Source organism: Pteronotus mesoamericanus, unplaced genomic scaffold (assembly GCF_021234165.1).
Source record: "Pteronotus mesoamericanus isolate MK-2021 breed Mesoamerican mustached bat unplaced genomic scaffold, CSHL_Meso_final contig_182, whole genome shotgun sequence".
NCBI lineage: Eukaryota > Metazoa > Chordata > Mammalia > Chiroptera > Mormoopidae > Pteronotus > Pteronotus mesoamericanus.
Window position 1 is genome coordinate 35675022 of NW_026555078.1, and position 20245 is coordinate 35695266.

Here is a 20245-nt window from a genome sequence, read left to right on the forward strand (position 1 = left end):
AGTGAGATTGTACATTTTGCATGTTCATGTTGAAAGCTTTTTTCCTATAATTTACTGAAAAATAGTTATGTTTTGGTAATTTACTGAAAAAATAGTTGTTTTTTGTACTATTTTAGACTGTTGGAATTTGGAGGTTAAGAGATAAGGAAATGAAAATTGGAGAGTTTTAATTATCTTTTTTTTTTTTATAGTTATTTCCAAGGAAATGTACTTGGCTCTATGTTATCAATAATACTTTAATGTCTTTATCAGGTATGTATATGATGAAAATAATGTGAAAAATAATAGATAAGCAGAGAAACGTAATTTTAATATGCATTATTTTAAAATGTTATTTGTTATTTTTGGGTAACTATAATCTAGTATAGTAACTTTATATTTGCATGTATTTTTTTACCAACTTAGAATGGGATGAAATTTTGAGAAGGGACCCCATCTTCAGTTAAGGTAGCACTTCTCAAATCTGCCCAGGATCTCAACTCCCGGGGAATATCACAGTGATTGTCACCTGAGGCCATGCCCTTCCACTCACCTGCTCCCACTGTCACTATCATTCCTGCCTTCTGTTAAGAATTAACAGTTGAAGGGGAAGAATCAGAGGATCTTGCTGCTTGCTTTCTGTTATCTTGAGCAAGTCACCCTCTGGCAGCCTCAGTTTTCTCACTTGTAAAAGAACGATGGTAACAATAACAGCCCCGGAAGTTGCTTTGAGGATGGAATGAGATGATATCCAGAGCGCTTAGTGAACTGTGAAGCCTTCTGCAGATATTTCCGGTAGAATTCATGTTAATCTGGACCACATATTAATTATCCTGGACCGCTGCTTTCAAGTTTTAGAAACAAGCAGGTTCCAGAGCAACCTATTCTAGTTTTGTTTTTGTGTTTTTCTTTTTTTGGTTGTTTTTGGCAGTAGATTCATGGGTGGTATTTTAGGCTTTTTAAAAAAAATTCTTACCTACTGAATGCTATTTTTTATTTTTCTACATTTTAGACTTAAGTGGCTACCTAGAGATTTGCCGCTTGCTTTCATTCTGATAGTAGAGTACAAGAAAATTATTTCTCTGTTCATTGATTTAATCCTAATGTTATTAACTATTAAAATTGCATTCATCTCTTTCTCTACTTTGAATGATTAAATAATTTTAGTATTTTTTATTTTTTTTTTTTTTTACTTCTTTGGTTTGATACTCTCTCCTGCTCTGTGTCTCAGCAGATTACATGAGGGTTATGTTCCTGCACTATTTACTGTACTGTCAGGCTTTTCTGTATTAAGTGTACCTTTCAGCTACTTACACTTTACAGCATCAGTACCAATACACATTCTCACTCATTGATAAGTAGATCATTATGAATTGTGGCCTAATTTAAGAAATATTATTTTCATAATTTTAACTGTGTGTGTAACTTGAACTCTTCTGGTCACCAGCACCAAATTAGAGATTCTTAAGGAATCTTTGTATTTGAGCTAATGACATTGTTTACAAAGAACATATTATTTGATTGTGCATAAATGGCTTCTAAAAAGTGGGGGTCCTCAAAGAGTATTTAATCTGTTTGATTTAAATTATGTTTCCTCCAAATTTTATTTACTTTTGTTTAACAAAATATTAAATTATCATTATTAAGAAAATAAACTTAAATTCAGTTATGCTTCACTTAACAATTCTGAATTGTATACATAGACACTTTCCTCTAATATTTACTGCTTTTGTCTCTACTTAACACCTGTTTTTAGAAATAAGCTTAAAAACACACAGATTACATCTTGTATGTCTATAAAATAACTAAGGAAAATAGGGAAAAGTTATCCTATAAATTAGTTCTCATATCATAGTTAAAATGATTCATAAAACTGAATAAAAGTAGGTAGCAGAGCTTAATAGGAGAAAATATTGTTCTGCTTAAGGGTCGGCCTTTGTGTGGATGTGCACACATACATGTACTTCTGTGTTTAGCTACCTAGCTAGCCATGTATCTAGCTTGTGCATAGAGCCAATGGAGAGAGGAAGAGTGGCATAATGTTAGGCTGAATGTTTGCATTCTGAAAAACTATAGAGAATTTTGCTGAGGATAAGACTGGCTCTTTCTTGTGTACTTGTGCTCCTACTCTCACTCGCTTTCTCTCCTCCCCCTTCTCTCTCTCCTCCTCCTCTTCTCTCTCTCTCTCTTTTTGTGTTGTTATAGTACCATACCAGGTATAACATGAAATGAGAAGATCTTTGCCTTATGTCCACACACTTAAGACAGCTATGGTTTTGATTATATGGAAATCATATTTCCTGTTATTTCTACATAATAATTGCTGTTATATTTGTTTTATGACATATAATATTAGTTTGCTTTACTTCTCTTAGTATTTCAATCTGTTATAAAGATGTCATTCACACCCCAGCCAGGTAACTCAGTTGGTTGGAGGATTGTCCCATACACCAAAAGTTTGTGGGTTTGATCCCCTGTCAGGGCATGTGTGGGAGGCGATTGATATTTCTCTCTCTCTGTTTCTCTCTCTCCCCCCCACCACCTTCTCTCACTCTAAAAATCAATAAATACATCCTTGGGTGAGGACTAAAATACATAAAATAAAGATGTCACTCACAGTTTTAATCCAAGGTATTTTGATAAATTGCTAATGAGTAGGTCTATTCCAAAAAATAACACAATAGAATTTTCCATGTTATACTAAAATAATCACATGCCCATCATTGTAACTCAGTCCATTGTACAGCAGTATTTAACAATTTCTGTTTCTGTGCTGGCTTTATTAAGATCTATGTGTATCCTACCCAGATCACCTGTTAGTCAGAATATACCTAATTTGTGTATTAAGAAACACAATTGTCTACTTTCTCAAAATTCATGTTATCTGTTATCTTTCAAAATAGTATTAACTGGGTTTTTTGTTTTGTTTGTATGTGTTTTCTATATTGCTTGGCTTTTTGAACATTTCTGGACTCCTCATTTTAGAAGGTAATTATGTTTTCTTTCGCTTGAAAATTATTTTTTTTCTGCTGTAAATGATTCTAATAAAAATAACATGTTTCTTTTTTACAGGAAAAACCTTTCAACTCTACTCTCATAATCTGATAGCTTTGTTTGAACAAGCCAAAAAACCAGGATTAGCTGCTCACATTCAAACTCATAGATTTCCAGACCGCATACTACCAAGGTACAAAATATTCTGATTATTCTAGGAGAAAGAGGAATTAGTGTTTATTTTTAAAATAGCCATTATTTTTTGTCCACTAAAAAACTTTGTCTTTCTCTGCTCCATATGGCTCAACTGGTTGGATCATTGTCCTCTAAATCAAAAGGTTGTGGGTTTAATCCCTAGTCAGGGCACATGCCTAGGTTGCAGGTTTGATCCCTCGTTGGGGCATGTATTGTAGGCAACCAATCCATGTTTCTCTTTCATGTTTCTGTCTTCTTCCCTCTCCCTCCCTCACCCTTCCTCCCTCGCTCTTTCTCCCCCCACACTTTAGAAGCAATGAAAAATGTCCTCAGGATTAAAAAAAACTTTGTCTTAATTTTGAAAGATAGTTTACACTGAAACACATGTCATCTAAAATTGAAAAGGTCAATATTTCTATGAAGTTACCCATAAAAGTTTTTTTTAGTGCTTATTATTTTCACTTTTTTTAAAAATTAATTAATTTATTTTTTTAAATACATTTGTCTCTGCCTACCCCCCACCACTTTCCCTTGCCCCCTCCCTCCCTCACCTCTTCCCCTTTGGTTTTGTCCATGAGTCCTTGATATATGTTCCTTGACTTTCCCCTTCCCTTCCTTTTCCCTTGCCCCGCCTCCCTCCTTTCCTCTTGTCTCTGTTGGTTTCTTTTCCTTTCAGTGTTGCTGGTCTTATTTTTCTTGCATCTTTGTATTGTTGGTTAGGTTCCATTTATAGGTGAGATCATACGGTATTTGTCTTTCACCCCCTGGCTTATTTCACTTAGCATAATGCTCTCGAGTTCCATCCGTGCTGTTGCAAAGTTTAGTAGTTCTTTTTTTCTTTCTGCTGCATAGTATTCCATTGTGTAAATGAACCATAATTTTTTGATCCAGTCATCTACTGATGGGCATTTAGGTTGCTTCCAACACTTGGCTATTGTAAATTGTGCTGCTATAGCACATTGGGATGCATAGGTTCTTTTGTATTGGCGTTTTGGGATTCTTAGGGTATAGTCCCAGCAGGGGAATCACTGGATCAAAAGGCAGTTCCATTTTCAGCTTTTTGAGGAAATTCCACACTGCTTTCCACAATGGCTGCACCAGTCTGCATTCCCACCAACAGTGTGCTAGTGTTCCCTTTCCTCCACAGCCTCGCCAGCACCTGTTGTTTGTTGATCTGTTTATGAGGGCCATTCTGACCAGTGTGAGGTGGTACCTCATGGTGGTTCTGATGTGCATTTCTCTGATGGTTAGTGATGCTGAGCATCCTTTCAAATGTCTCTGGGCCCTCTGTATCTCCTTGGAAAAGCACCTGCACAGGTCCTTTGCCCATTTTTTGATTGGGTCGTTTGTCGTCTTGGAGTGGAGTCGAGTGAGTTCTTTATGTATCTTGGAGATCAAACCTCTATCTGATGTATCATTAGCGAATATATTTTCCCATACGGTTGGCTCCCTTTTCATTTTGCTGATGTTTTCTTTAGCCATGCAGAAGCTTCTTACTTTGATGAGGTCCCAATTGTTTATTCTTTCCTTTATGTCCCTTGCTTTAGGAGACATATAAGTGAAAAAATTGCTGCGTGGGATATCTGAGAGTTTCCTGCCAATGTTCTCCTCGAGGACTTTGATGGTGTTGTGACTTATATTTAAGTCTTTTATCCATCTTGAATTTATTTTTGTTTATGGTGTCAGCTGATGGTCCAGTTTCAATTTTTTGCATGTAGCCGTCCAACTCTCCCAACACCACTTGTTGAAGAGGCTATTATTGCTCCATTTTATGCTTCTGCCCCCGTTGTCAAATATTAGATGCCCATATAAACCTGGGCTTATTTCTGGGCTTTCTATTCTGTTCCACTGGTCTATGGATCTGTTCTTGTGCCAGTACCAGATTGTTTTGAGTATAGTGGCTTTGTAGTATAGTTTCATGTCCGGTATTGTGATCCCTCCTAGTTTGTTTTTCTTTCTCAAAACTGCTGCAGCTATTCGGGGTTGTTTATGGTTCCATATAAGTTTTTGAAATGTCTGTTCTATTTCTGTGAAATACGTCATTGGTATCTTAATAGGGATTGCGTTGTATCTATAAATTGCTTTGGGTAATATGGACATTTTGATGATATTAATTCTTCCAATCCATGAGCACGGTATGTGCTTCCATTTATTTGTGTCTTCCTTAATTTCTTTCTTCAATGTTGTATAGTTTTCTGCATGCAGCTCTTTTACCTCTGGTTAAATTTATTCCTAGGTACTTTATTTTTCTTCTTGCTATATCGAATGGTATTTTTTTTTCTGATTTCTTCTTCTATTTCATTGCTGGTGTACAAAAATGCCTTTGATTTCTGAATATTGACTTTGTATCCTGCTGTTTTGCCCTGGGCTTTTGTGTGCCAGGAGTTTCTTGATTACTGCTTCAATTACAGCTGTTATCGGTCTGTTCAAGCTTTCTGTTTCTTCCTCCTTCAGTGTTGGAAGATTATATTTTTCTAAAAATTTGTCCATTTCATCAAGATTTTCAAATTTCTTGGCATATAACTGTTCATAGTAGTTTCTGACAATCCTTTGTATTTCTGTGGTATCAGTTGTTATTTCTCCTCTTTCATTTCTGATATTAATTTGGGTCCTCTCCCTTTTTTTCTTGATGAATCTGCTTAAAGGCTTGTCAATTTTATTTATCTTTTCAAAGAACCAGCTTCTGGATTGGTTGATCCTTTGAATTGTTCTTTTCGTCTCTATGTCATTCAGTTCTGCTCTAATCTTGACTATTTCCTTCCTTCTCCTTGCTCTGGGATTTATTTGTTGTTGTTTCTCCAACTCTTAAAGTTGTAATGTTAGGTCTTTTATTTGAAATGTTTCTATCTTTTTTAGGTAAGCCTGTATTGCTATGAACTTCCCTTTCAGCCTTTGCTGTGTCCCATAGGTTTTGGTTGTTGTATGTTCATTTTCATTTGTTTCCAGAAATTTTTTTATTTCTTCTCTTATCTCATTATTGACCCATTCATTGTTTAATAGTCTACTGTTCAGTCTCCATGAGTTTGCAAGTTTTTGAAGTTTCTCTTTAAGGTTGATTTCCAGTTTCAAGCCCTTGTGGTCCGAGAAAAAGTTTGATATTATTTCAATTTTCCTGAATTTACTGAGGTTTGCTTTGTGTCCTATCATGTGGTCTATCTTTGAAAAACTGCCATGAGCATTTGAAAAGAATGTGTATTTTTCTTCTTTGGGATGTAAGGTTCTATATATGTCAGTTAAGTCTATTTGATTCAGTGCGTCATTCAGCTCCACAATATCGTTGTTGATGTTTTGTTTGGAAGATCTGTCCATTTTTGATGGTGGGGTGTTGAAATCCCCTACTACCAGTGTGTTGCTGTCTATATCTTTTTTGAAGTCGTCCAACAATTTCCTTATATACTTGGGGGCTCCTATATTGGGAGCATATAAGTTTACAATGTTTATATCTTCTTGATAGATTCTTCCTTTGATTTAAGTATTATAAAGTGCCCCTCTAGATCTCTTTTTATGGCCTTTGTTTTGAAATCTACTTTGTCTGATACAAGTATGGCAACCCCGGCCTTTTTCTCTTGCCCATTTGCTTGGAATATTTTTTTCTATCCCTTTACTCAATCTGTGTAGGTCTCTTGCTCTGAGGTGAGTCTCTTGTAGGCAGCATATGTGTGGGTCATGTTTTCTTATCCATTCAGCTATCCTGTGTCTTTTGATTGGGGCATTTAGTCCATTTACATTGAGAGTTATTACTGATAGAAACTTACTCATTTTTTCTCTTTGTACCTGTGTTTTTCTCTTTCTCACTCTTTTCCTTCATGTCATTAAACCAGTCTCTTTAGCAGATCTTGGAGTGCTGGTTTGGTAGAGATGTATTCTTTTAGCCTTCTTTTGTCTGGGAAACTCCGTATTTCCCCTTCTGTTTTCATTGAGAGCCTTGCTGGGTAGAGCAGCCTTGGTTGTAGGCCCTTGCTTTTCATTACTTGGAATATTTGTTGCCATTCCCTTCTGGCTTATAGTGTTTCTGTTGAGAAGTCAGCTTTTAGCCATATTGGGGCCCTCTTGTATATTACTTTCTCCTACTCCTTGCTGCCTTGAGGATTCTCTCTTTGTCTTGATAGTTGCCATTTTAATGATGATGTGTCTTGGAGTGGACCTCCTTGAGTCCCTCTTGAGTGTGGTCCTCTGTGCCTCCTGGATCCATGAGACCCTTTCTCTCCTCAAATTGGGGAAATTTTCCATCATTACTTTTTCGAGGAGGTTCTCTATCCCTTGCTCCTCTTCTCCTTCTGGTATCCCTATTATATGGGTATTATTGTGTTTCAGATTGTCTTGCATTTCCCTAAATGCCTCTTCATTCTTTTTGAGTCTTTTTTCCATTTCTTGTTTTTTCTGGGAGCTTTTTTCGACCTTATCCTCCATCTCACTGATTGGATCCTCGGCTTCATCCAGCCTGCTTTTGATTCCTTCTCCTGGGTTCTTCAATTCAGAAATGGTATTCTTCATATCCTCTTGTGTCTTCTTGATAGTTTCTCTGTGACCCCTTCAGCCCGGGATCCACTATTTCTGCAGACCACTCTGCACTCACGGGCCTGCGCAGATCGATTTACACCTGTCCTCGCCAATCTGCGCACTCCCTTGCAGGCCCCATCGGTGCCAACCTGTGGGAGGCCTTGCCAGCCCACGCAAGCCTTCGCCAGCCCGCACTGGTTCACACACACGCTTGCCAACCCTCGCCGGCCAGTCGGCACAAGTGTGTGCGCCTGCACTGGGTGGTTTTGGGCTGTCTATTGTGTGCTCTTCAGCTTTTGGCTCTTTGGGGGTGTGGCCTCTTCCTGCACAATGGAGATTAGGGAAAGGAGGAGTCGGGACTCCCCGGTTCCTCCTCCCGTTCTTTCCCCAACACCTCAGGGGTCTCTGTGCAGTTCTGTGACCCCTTCAGCCAAGGATCCACTATTTGTGCGGACGGCGTTGCGATCGCGGGCAGTCTGGCTTGTCCGCGCCCCACTTCTCCCTCTTTGAGGGGGCGTGCCCTGCCCGCCCAGAATGGAGACTACAGAATGGGGAGGGAGTTGGGACTCCCTGGTTCCTCCTCCTGTTCTTTCCTCAACACCTCCGTCTCCAGTCTCTCCTCAAGGCTCTCAATGCAGCTGTGTGAGCCTTTGGTCAGGGATCCTTTATTTCTTCCAGCCAGTCTGCACTTAGCCCCCAGCTCACACACGCACAAGCTGTGTGTGGAGCGCACAAAAGGCAGGTTAATTGATTCCCTTATGCTTGAGCGAGATGGTAGCTGCAGAGTGGGAGGTGCGTTATCACCGGGCCTCCACCGGCCGCTGCCGTCTCAGTTCTCTTCATAAAGTTTTCCTCACCAATCTTTTCCCAGGCACCAGCCCACTCTGCTGCCGCCTCTACCCAGAGATCAAGGAGGGTGGCTGCCACTGCAGTTTTTGCGTTGGCCCTTTAAATGTCTCTTTGCATCCCCAGCCACCTGTCTCTGGCAGAGAGCGTCCCTCAGCTTTTCGGGATTGCATTTTGTCTGTGTGTTTTCCTGGTTTTAGCTGCTGTAGTTTAGAGGTCCCTGTTTATGATTCAGACCCCGTTCTTCTTGGGGGGAGCTAACTGGCCATTTCAATGTCCCTCTGGTGCTGGTGCCCATGGACACCCAGCCCACCCTCTTGTGCCTCCACCACACTTCTCACCCGTTAGGTTGTTGAGAGTTGAATCCACTGTCTGTCTGCAGCTCCAAGGCTCTTCTCCCACTATCGTTCCATTGTTTTCCAGGTGATTACTCCACTATTTAGTTGTAATTCCAGTTTGGTCTTGGGGGGAGGTCAGCGTGACTCCCATTCACTCCTCCGCCATCTTTTTTTTCCCTATTTTCACTTTTAAAATACAGTTTCAATATTATTTTGTATTGGTTTCAGGTGTACAGCATAGTGGCTAGAAAATCATATACTTTATAACCTGTTTGCCCTTGATATTTACTACCCATGTGGTACCATACATAGTTATTGCAGTATTGTCTATTGCATAACAATTTTGTAACTACCAATCTGTACTTCTTAATCCTTTCACCTCTATACCCAGTCCCGTAGCCCCCTTCCCTTCTGGCCACCACCAGTCTGCTCTTTGTGTCTATGAGTCTGTTTCTGTTGAAGTTTTAAATGAGGGGGACCCCCCAAAATGAATTTCTTTATAAAAAATTGTATATTTATTCTTACATGTTTAAACCTCAGTCATCTTCAAAGTACTCTCCATTTAATGCTCAATGTACCTATCGAGATGTCTTTTTCCACTGCTCAAAACAGTTTTTTGAGCTTGTCGATTTTGATGCCTTTTAGTATTTCTGCTGTTTTTTTGTTTCACTTCTTCCACATCAGCAAAACACTTCCCTTTGAGGACTTTTTTCATCTAGAAGACCAAAAAAAAAAAAAAAAAATCACTTAGGGTGAATGAGGAAGGTGGGGCATGGGGGTCATGCCACTTTTGGTCAAAAACTGATGAATACTCAGTGTGGTGTGGGCAGGTGAGCTTATAAATCATGAAATGGGCAAATGCATTGAGTCTTCAAAAAAAAATCCACTGAAACTGCATGCAGCCTTTCACAACACCAGATGATACACTGACTGGTACAGGTGGGTTCCTAGAACACTCACCTAGCTGGGCGAAGCCTGTACTATAAGGGCCCCACCCTCCAAAAGAGAACTGTGCTTTTTGGGGGGCGGGGGGCGCTCATCGTATAGATTCCTGGACCCTGCCCCAGTCCTATAAAATTATAGTTTGGAGTCAGGATCCAAGGCAGGTTTTTTAGAGCTCTTTAACTGGTTCTGATGCAACTGATTAACAGATCACCATTTGGAAACCACTGCAGTAGAGTATATTTATATTGTCTTATGTTTTCAGAAAGTTTGCTTTAACTACAAAGATTCCTGATACAAAAGGCTGCCACAAATGTTGCATAGGTGAGTAAATGCTATTTCTCAAACTGATGGTTAGAATTTTTAATCTTTAATCTTTAAAGTTATCTGAAGAGACTTATAGTATCAAATATGAAGGAAGGAAGGCTTTATATTTGTTTTAATAAGGAATTAAGGGGCCACTGAAGCACAAGAATGTATAGTGGGACATGGCATAAAGATGCTTGGAGGTAATAGTCCTAATGCTTTCTTAGAGCATAATGTTCCTAAAGTTTTTTAACCCTAGTCCCTGAGGATGTATCTCTGCTAATTCTACTTTTCATTTATTTAACAGTTACTGCTTAGTGCTTTATGAACATTATTATTGCTGGAGTTTAGCCAACTATGAAGTCAGAGAAATCAGTCCACACACAAACACTTTCACTTCTGATTCCAATCACAAATTTGAGAGCTTCCCAAAATCTCCAAAAATTGTTATTGCAGCAGAATTGACTATGGTTGTAATCATTAGTCCTAAGTTGAGGATTGAGAACTTTTGGTCTTCAAATTCAGCCTAGTCACAAAATAATTGCTTAAATATTAGACAGTTAAGGAAAGGAGGGGCGGAGTTATGACCCCATAAAAATTTTTAGAAGACTTTCATAAAGGGAAAAAACATCTTTTGAAAAATGGCAACTAGTGAGTAGAGAAAGCAAGCCCACAGAGCATGGCAGCTTAGCAGTTAGTCCTGCAAAAGACAAAGAAGAGAGAATTTGAGGACCACCTTGTTAAAGACTCTAAAATGGGAGGCTCTTTCCCTCCCCAGGAAGGGCCGACGGAAGAATCGTGGCTTAGCCAGTGACCCCGGCGCAGATAGCCCTTCCGTGAGACATAGTGGGAGAGAGTTCTGCTTGACAGGGGGCAGGCTTCACAAGCCATTTCTCTTAGTTGCTTGTTGCCTTCCACCCCCGCCCCCCAGAATTTACTCCTGCAACTGCTCCCTTTGTCTTTCTCCATTCTGTCATGTATTCACCCTAAAAAGCTACCCTTTTTTCTTTTCTTTTTTCAGACCGTTGCCTTTTCTGATTATCTTACCCAGGCATCTCTTTGATTTTAAGATGTATAACTTTTTGTTTTCTCTTATTTTTTAAAAGTGGCTTTAAATATAGATTTTTGTGTCTAGAAAGCAAGACCTAAGTATGTCAAAATATTAATAGTGGTTAACTCTGGGCAGTTGGATTATAGATAATTTTATTTTCCCCCAGTGTTGCCAGACCCCCAATTTAAATCATTTTGTTAGACTATCCAGTGACTCAAGGTCCCAGGCAAACAAAGATACTCCTATCAGTTATGACATTCCTGAGGCTTAGAGGCTAACTTGCAGCAGTGACAACAAAATGCAGACCTCTCGGGGGGCGCGGGGGATGGTAACATTCTGTAGTGTATACTTATCTCAACTTTAAAACCACCCCGTGATACTTGTCATGTCACTAGTATGTAACAGAACCTGGGATCAGACCCTGTCCATGACTTCAGATCCTGAGCTCCTAACTCCCTGCTTATGCTTCCTGTTTAATCTTAATGCTGCATGGTTCCACAACATAGTCTCTAGGTGTAAGCAGGTTTTGTGAGCATATTTTCTAGGGCAGAATCAGGTTCATATGTGTTATCAGATACATGACTCAAGAAAGGTCTAGAAACTTAAAACCTAAGATACAAACTCATAAATATATTAAGATAGAGCTTATTGCAAATAACTACTTTTATAATCATTCTTGATGGAAGTCAAATTGCGGATAAAGAAAGACCAGTAAGTTTTTGTAGAACTGAATCAAGGAAGTTAAACCTTTAGTAAGATGTAAAATAGTTACTTTCACTTTAAGTACGTAGTTGTAAACTAAACTAAAAATAAAATCACAGTTTCAGTTGCTTCACAGACCTTCTTATCTGAATTCTGTCTTTTGGTCAGTTTACTTAAGAAGCAGTTCTATTAAGTTACACACTAGTTGAGGTGTTCTAGTGATGAAAGTACTGTTCTTGTAAAAAGTTCATAATGTTTAAGGATGTAGTGTATTGAAAGTGTTTAGAAGTAAATGTATATAATTTTAAAATGAGATAAGAAAATGAAAGAGAAAGGGTAACAGCCAATAAAAATTCTGCTCACTGTTATCATCCTAGTGAATAGAAACAATAATTTTCCTTTATCAGCTAAATAATTGCTTCAGGTAGTTTTGCCTTCATCCCTGGAAGGTCCCATTTCCTTGTTTTTTCCCCCCATGTGTATTATTGGCATTGCCTTTATAAAGAAAGACGAGTTAGCTTTTAGATTAATCTAGCCTTTAGCTATCTAATTAGGCTTTTAAAAAATATATTTATTTTTTCCATTACAGTTTACATTCAGTATTATTTTGTATAGATTCAGGTATACAACATAGTGGTTAGACGTAAATCAATTATGTTTTCATACAAAGGTATTCAGTGACTCAGCTGTATCTGTTTTGCTTCTTTCCAGTCAGAAACCCTTACACAGGACACAAGTACCTCTGTGGAGCTTTACAGTCTGGAATTGTTTTACTTCAGTGGTATGAGCCAATGCAGAAATTCATGTTGATAAAGGTATATTACATTTTACTTCCTTGAAAACACTAGTGTGCAAGTTACAGTTAAAATTTTAAGATTTCACTGCTACTGTGTAGTGTTGGCGTATTCACAGTTATTTATAACTAAATCTTAATTTGGTTTAGCAGTCTTTTTGTTCTTAAGATTTCCTCTTTAACTTATGTTAATAAACTTTCAGAAGCATCACAGACATAAAACTGAATGTGGCCACTTCTCTAAAACGTATTTTACAGATTTTTATGATCCTTATCATGATCATTTTTAAATTAGATTGATCAAGAAAATGAAAGCCTTTCCATTGACTTTATTTATTCAGCAACAATATGAATAGAGATGGCTTCTAAATTGTATTTCTCTTGTTTATTTTTTGCAGCACTTTGATTTTCCTCTGCCAAGTCCTTTGAATGTTTTTGAAATGCTGGTAATACCTGAACAGGAATACCCCATGGTCTGTGTAGCTATTAGCAAGGGCACTGAATCAAATCAGGTAGTTCAGTTTGAGACAATCAATTTGAATTCTGCATCTTCATGGTTTACAGAAATTGGTGCTGGTAAGTGTTTTTTACCTTATGTTATATAAAATGTTGATGCTTTTGCAAATGAAAGAAGCAGAATGGTTTCAACCAATGTAGGCTTAGTCAAATAAACACTCAGATCATAGCTTTCCAAGTATGCCCAGAGGATCACGTATATGTACTTTATGATCTCTGTTTGCTTAAGGCAATTTGATACAGGTCATTTTACCAAGGAAAATTTTAATAATTTAAGTTTCCTAAGATATAGGGGTAGGGAAAAGTAGGTTTGCAGTTGTGAGTACTTGAAACAGAATGAATTCTTGTATTATTTATTTGTTTGTTTGTTTTCATCCAAGCAACTGTAAACCTACCTTTGCCCACCCCTGTACTTTTCAGATTTTATCAGCTTCTCAAGCGAAGAGCTTTGCCTTTTTTTTTTTTTTTTTTTCCTGTCAGCTTTTCTCTCGACAATTCTTAGAATCATTGAGCTCAAGTGCTTTTCATGTGCGGCATCCAAGCTTTACCATTTAAAGATACAGGGCTATATCTCTTATACTTTCTGAGAATGGTTCATTAGCTTAGGATTTTATCAGATGTGTCTTAATGAAAGTTCAGAAATGGTTGGGAAGTTTATTTTCAAACTTTATAATTGGAACAACTGAATCAATTTATTTTTTAAATCTATATAGTAAGTGACATGAAGGGGATATGTTATTTGAAACAAAGATAGTATACTCTTTGATCATTTGTAACCCCAGGTTTAGTAAGACATTTTTGCACAAGAAGTCAAGCAAGTTTTACTTACAGCTATTCCATTACTGGCTTACCTTGTGGAGAAGTCTGTTACAAGTATCATAAATTTGATGTTTCTTATTAAATATCTTTAGCTTTTGATTATTTATAGGCTAAATTACAAGAACTCTTTATACAGTTCAGCTATTGAAATTAACATACAACCTCTAATGTCATTTTCAGAATAAGAAACAGTATGAACTAGTGGTATCCTGGTAAATATTTAAAAGTAGGCTCTTGGGGTGCGGAAAACCTGGATTGTAACAGTTGCCTATTTCTCTGGTATAAATACTCTCACCATGGCCAGTTTCAAACTATCAACATGATGTCATCTGGCTCGCAAAGTTCCTGAAAATTTAAGAACCAAATATAAGCCAGTTATAGCATGCACTGGACTATGTCACTCCCTTTATGGACCAAGTCATAATTTCTAGTACAATAAAATTCCAATGTATTCTGTACCCTCCCACCTTCACTTATACCCCACATTTCTTTTTAATTTATTGCTTAATACTTCTGGTTGAGTTAGGTGCATATCCTCCTAGCATAGCTAACAGAAGGTACAAATGACATTGTTTTAGTATGATACATACTCTATTTTGCTGTGTATAATGCCCTCCCACATTTTGGTGCATATTGTACACGGGATTATTAGGCCCACGGTATGTAATCACTATAGCCATATATAATGCGCACCCTTATTTTTCCCTAAAAAATTTGGGAGAAAAAGTACACATTACACAGCAAAAAAAAGGTAAGTAGCCCACATTCAAATATATTCCTATTATGTAGTTACTGCCAAAAAGGAAGGATTATATATATAAATCAGTTTATTTAAAAACCAAAATCCTTTTTGGCAGACAGTCCCAACTCTTTTTTACTGGTTAGTATGTAATAATAGTATAGAGCAAGTCATTTCATACAGTTATCTAATGTATGGCTGCAGCTTTCTCCTGTATGCTGTATGAGGGGGTCCCCCCAAAAACACAGTTATCTTCTGGAGGGTAGACCTCTTGTAGCACAGGCTTCCCCCCGCTAGGTGAGTGTTTTAGGTACCCATCTGTAACAGTGCACCAGCTGGCATTGTTGTGAGAGGCTATGTTTAGTATCAGTGGATTTTTTTTGAAGACTCAGTGCATTTGCCCATTACATGATGGGCGATTTACAAGCGCACCTGCCCACACCATGCTGAGTGTTCAGCAGTTTTTGACCAAAAACAGCATGACCCTTTTGCTCCACCCTCCCTATTCACCTGATCTTGCCCCAAGCGACGTTTTTTTTTGTTTGTTTCCCCCAGTGAAAAAAAGCCCTCAAAGGGAAATATTTTGCTAGTGTGGAAAAGGTGAAACAAAAAATGGCTGAAGCACTAAAAGACATCAAAATCGATGAGTTAGTTCAAAAACTGTTTTGAGTAGTGTTTACATCTCAATAGGTGTATTACACTAAATGGAGAGTACTTTGAAGGTGACTGGAGTTTAAACATGTAGGAATAAATATACAATCTTTTATAAATAAATTCTAGTTTTGGGGGGGACCCCTCATATTAGGTTACATTGCTCAAAGCTAGACAGTCAGAGTCCTCATGAAATTTGGGGCAAGGGGTTTTGAAGGGAGGGTTTCCTTGTTTGTTTTTTTAATACTTGTATTATTCTATCCACTTAGAACATTTTCTAGGCTACAAATAATGCAAAACCAAAATTGCTTCCTAAGGAGAGCCAGTACTGAGGATGATTGCCCTCAGAGGTCGTCCTTATTAGGTTTCTCCGTTTCCACAAGTGATTGTTGATCCACCTCCCAGCTGCATTCATTGTTGAGCGCCGCTGTCCCGCCTTGAGTGGGAAACAGTTGTAACGGTTAAAATGAACTCCTGTCAGCACTCCATAAATATTTGTTGAATAAAAGCATGAACATAAGTTTACTGAGAAAAACTATTTTGCAGTATTGCCCAAGGGCCCAACAGTTTATATCTTCTATTGATCTGAATTCTTATCTATATATGAACTTTGGAAGGTCCAAAACACCCCAAAATAACATATAAAACTTTGTGTTTATGTTTAGATGTGCAGTTTTTAAGGGAGAGGATCCATGGGCTTCCCAAATAAATGGAGTTAAGAATGACTGCTCTAATTAATCTAAAATCTTTTCTTAGATTTAGCTAGACCATTCAGGCCATCTGAGTGCCTAAAATGAATTGTTCTGCTAAAAATGTTCTGCAAAGATGTCATCACACATATATACAAAAATGCCATCACATCTATGCACATATTAAAAGAAGCAGGTCTGCAAATATCAGGAAAGTGATGGAAGTTGCTTCCTGCAAAGATACTGTTGACAGAATTGTTCATTATATTACTCAGTGTCCTCTTCAAAAAGGAACTCCCGCCTACGTGCATGCACGCGTGTGCGCGCCCACCCCCAGCCGCACCTCCACCACCCCCACCCCCAACACCAGAAAAATCTCTCTCTGATTACAGTTTATTTTTTTTGCTTTTTCTTAACTACTGGCTTGTTTTTATCTCAAGAATGCTGTGATTCACCTAAACTGATCTTGTTTCCATCTTCCCATTGATTACTGTAAAGTGTAGAGTAAAATCTAGTCATTTTATAGCATATATCTTTCTTTTATGTATTTACCCTTTGCTTCATTTTATTTTTGTAACTCACTCTTCTAGAACTAGCAAAGTTATTAATTGACTAATAGTGAGCTTTTCTCAGCTCATTAGCCATGCTTAGGACTTACTGTTTGTTCTCCTAAGTTGACCTACCTACATTTTTTTGAAAAAACAATATATCATTACAAAATATAGTTTCTGTGTTAAATTTTGCAGACTAGTTTTAAATTACAGAAAAGGTCAGAATTTGTGTTTTTTCCAAGTTCTAGTTTTTAAAGCATGTTGTGTAACTGTAACCTTGTTTTTCCCCCCACCAAGGCAGCCAACAGTTAGATTCCATTCATGTCACACAGCTGGAGAGAGATACCGTTTTAGTGTGTTTAGATAGTAAGTACTATTTTAAAGTTTATTTTGAGTTTTAAAGTTTATTCTGAGTTTACTACTTGATACAACAAATCTTTTCATGGAAGTGATTTTATTAAACTATAATTCAGTATTTTCACTTTTTTCATCTCAAGTGGCCTTGTTTTATTGATGAATAACCTAAATTGACTACAGATATAGTAAGTAGTAATTAATTGATCTGTTTGTCATTGCTATTCTCTGTGACTTTTTCTTTGGCCTACTTGGAAATATTATATAAGAACATTTTGTCATAACCTTGGGGTTAAATTCTGTATGAACTATTCTATATAAAATTCTGTGTAAAACTGTTCCAAGAGGTTTTTTTCATACCTCATAATTAATGAAAAAATCGATGATATATAGTCATGTGCCACTTAATGGGGATACTCAGTTTTAAGAAATGTGTTAGATGTTTTTGTCATTGTGGGAACATCATGAAAGTGCACTTGTACAAACATACATGGTATATAGCCTACTATACACCCAGGTTATATAGCATAGCCTCTTGCTTCTAAGCTACAAACCTGTACAGCATACTGTACAACATGATACTAAATCAAGTACAAGAGGCCCTGGCTGGTATAGCTCAATAGACCAAATGCTGGCCTGTGAACCAAAGGTTCACTGGTTCCATTCCCAGTCAGACACATTTCTGGGTTGAGGGCCAGGTCTCCGGTAGCGGGGTGTGTGAGAGGCAACCACACATTGGTGTTTCTCTCCCTCTTTCTCCTTCCCTTCCCCTCGCTCTAAAAATAAATAAATATTTTTAAAAAATAAATCAAGCACAAGAGAAAAATGATACAATCAAGAGAGGCTGTAAACATTGGGTGTACCTGGCTGCTGCCAGCATTGCACAGCATGGTGTTCTACAGAAAACAGTTTTTGTATAGGTACAAAAAGTACACTAAAGTAACAGTAAAAAGTATAGTATAGTAGATACATAAACCAGTAACATAATGATTTATTATAATTATCAAGTATTATGTGTTGTATATAATTGTATGTTTTATACTTTATATGACTGGCAGCACAGTAGGTCTGTTTACACAATCACCACAAATGTAACATGTTACACTACAATGTTATGATGGCTGCAGCTCTAGTGAATAGGAATTTTTCAGCTCCATTATAATCTTAAAGGACCACGTTGTATAAGTGGTTTATTGGTGACCAAATCGTCATTCTGAAACACAAAACTATGGTCACTTCAAGTCATATAACATGATTTTTGGAGTCATGTCAGTGAGATTTTAATGTAGATAGATTTCATCCTTTGTCTACTAATTATGAGTCTTTTGCTGTAGGAAGAGTTATTGTTAGAAATATTATTGTACTGAAATCACAGAAACAAAACCTAACAACAGGTATTAGTTCAGTTTTGCAAACCCACCTTATTTTTATGCAGTGAAATTCACATAGACTTAGAGCTGTATTTGAAACTTGGTAGTATTTGCTGTGTGATCCATTCCAATATTTTTTAAATTACTGAATCTGCCTATAGATATTCAGGGTTATTCTAAAAATTGTTATGCTATGGAATTTGCCTATGTTTCTATCATAATTTTTCTTTTTTGAAGGGTACCTTAGTAGATTTACCTATAGAATAATAAAGATCATTTAATATTAGAGATAAGAAACCCAAAAATGGAAGTGATTTCATTCACCCATCATTCCTTTTTTAAGTACTTTTGATTCTTTGAACACTTGTAAGATTGGAATGCTATTCCATTATCCTTAAGTCAATTTAGTAAATTCTTTTTTGACCCAAAATAGAAAGTTCTATACTGGTTAACCAAATAATCAGATAATCAAAATTTAATTTTATAAATGTTGACCTTTAATGTTAAATCCCTAATACTTTCTGACACACCCAAGGAAAATAAATTGTGCTTAGTTTCATTTTGTTGATTTATGTATTTTATTTTTAAAAAAATTTAAATCTTTGATTAACTAAGCCTTCATGGTAAATGAAAAGTTGACTTTCTTGAGATTTTTTTTCTTTTTAAGGAGCAGTGTAAGACTTCAAAACTTAAGCATCAGCTGTGCAGTATGAATCAGTTTTAGTAAGCACCAGTAGAGATAGGCCTGAAATTACAAATCACATTAGGCAGATAAGAAAGCAGTACAGAGAAAGGTGTCTTCCAAGTCAGAAGTAAAAATTAAAAAACAAATAGATGAAAGGGAAATAAAATTAGGTATAGTCCCCATCCCTGGGCTTACTTATAAAGAAATTGTGACCATTCAAAGTAGTATTACTTGCTGCCCTTTTGTTACAGTAATACTTGATACTGAAGTTAAGAATGAGTACAGATATACTTACCGTATGTTATATAGTTTGGAAGAAAAAAAGTTCTTACTATTACATATATTTAGGCTCCAAAGTAGCTACTGTTAAGGAAACACTGTACTTTCTTAAAAATGAAAATGTAAGTGTTTGATATATATAATATAAAAAAGAAAAAAAGCAGAATTGCCATTTACCAGTGGAGTTACTCCTATATTATAAAACATATTAATGGTAATTTCTCACTTGGTATACTTGAATCAAGATAAATAGTTGAACTTCATTAAGAACATTGTTCTGTATGCATGTAAAATCCACATATCAAGTTAAATTTGTTTTAACAGATTTGGATTTCCAATCTTGACTTACTGTTTTGTTTTTTTAAGAATTTGTAAAAATTGTAAATCTACAAGGAAAACTAAAGTCAAGTAAGAAACTGGCCTCAGAGCTAACTTTTGATTTTCGCATTGAGTCTGTAGGTAAGTTTTTTTTTTTTCTTTTTCAATAATGCTATTAATACTTTTTTGTTCATTCTATACCTAGGGCTGTCTAGACCATCACTATCTTATAGAAGTTTCTTTTATATAGAAATGTTCTCTGTGCTTTTAAATATAGTAGTCATTAACCACACCTGTTAAGTACTTGAAACATGGCTAGTGCTACATTTTAGTTTTAATTTTAAAATTTTAATTAATTTAAATTTTAATGTTAATAGCTACATATGGCTAGTTGTCATTGTATGGGATGGTGCGGATATAGACAATAATAAATCTTGTATTGTTGTTTCCTAAATATTTGAACTTGAAATAATTTTTTAAATTTCTGTTTATTGTCCCCCTTTCTGCATAAATTATACTTCTGTCAATTCTTTGTAAATCATGAAGATATTTGTGCGATCTGAATAATGGTATTAAATATGCTGTAATTCTTTGTAACATAAGATTCTGCTTGGTGTGTGTTATTGGT

At 36.7% G+C, this 20245-nt stretch overlaps 1 protein-coding gene across 2 annotated transcripts in view; it reads left to right on the forward strand.

Annotated features, from left to right (window-relative positions):
• The window catches only part of MAP4K5 (mitogen-activated protein kinase kinase kinase kinase 5), a 110170-nt gene that overhangs the window by 81330 nt on the left and 8595 nt on the right, over positions 1–20245 (forward strand). For both annotated transcript variants that reach the window (XM_054567585.1, XM_054567586.1), the window contains exons 23-29: positions 192–252; positions 3052–3166; positions 10060–10118; positions 12565–12668; positions 13045–13222; positions 16909–16977; positions 19666–19758. In XM_054567585.1, coding sequence (XP_054423560.1) covers positions 192–252; positions 3052–3166; positions 10060–10118; positions 12565–12668; positions 13045–13222; positions 16909–16977; positions 19666–19758 — 679 coding nt within the window. The remainder of the gene's footprint in view (positions 1–191; positions 253–3051; positions 3167–10059; positions 10119–12564; positions 12669–13044; positions 13223–16908; positions 16978–19665; positions 19759–20245) is intronic.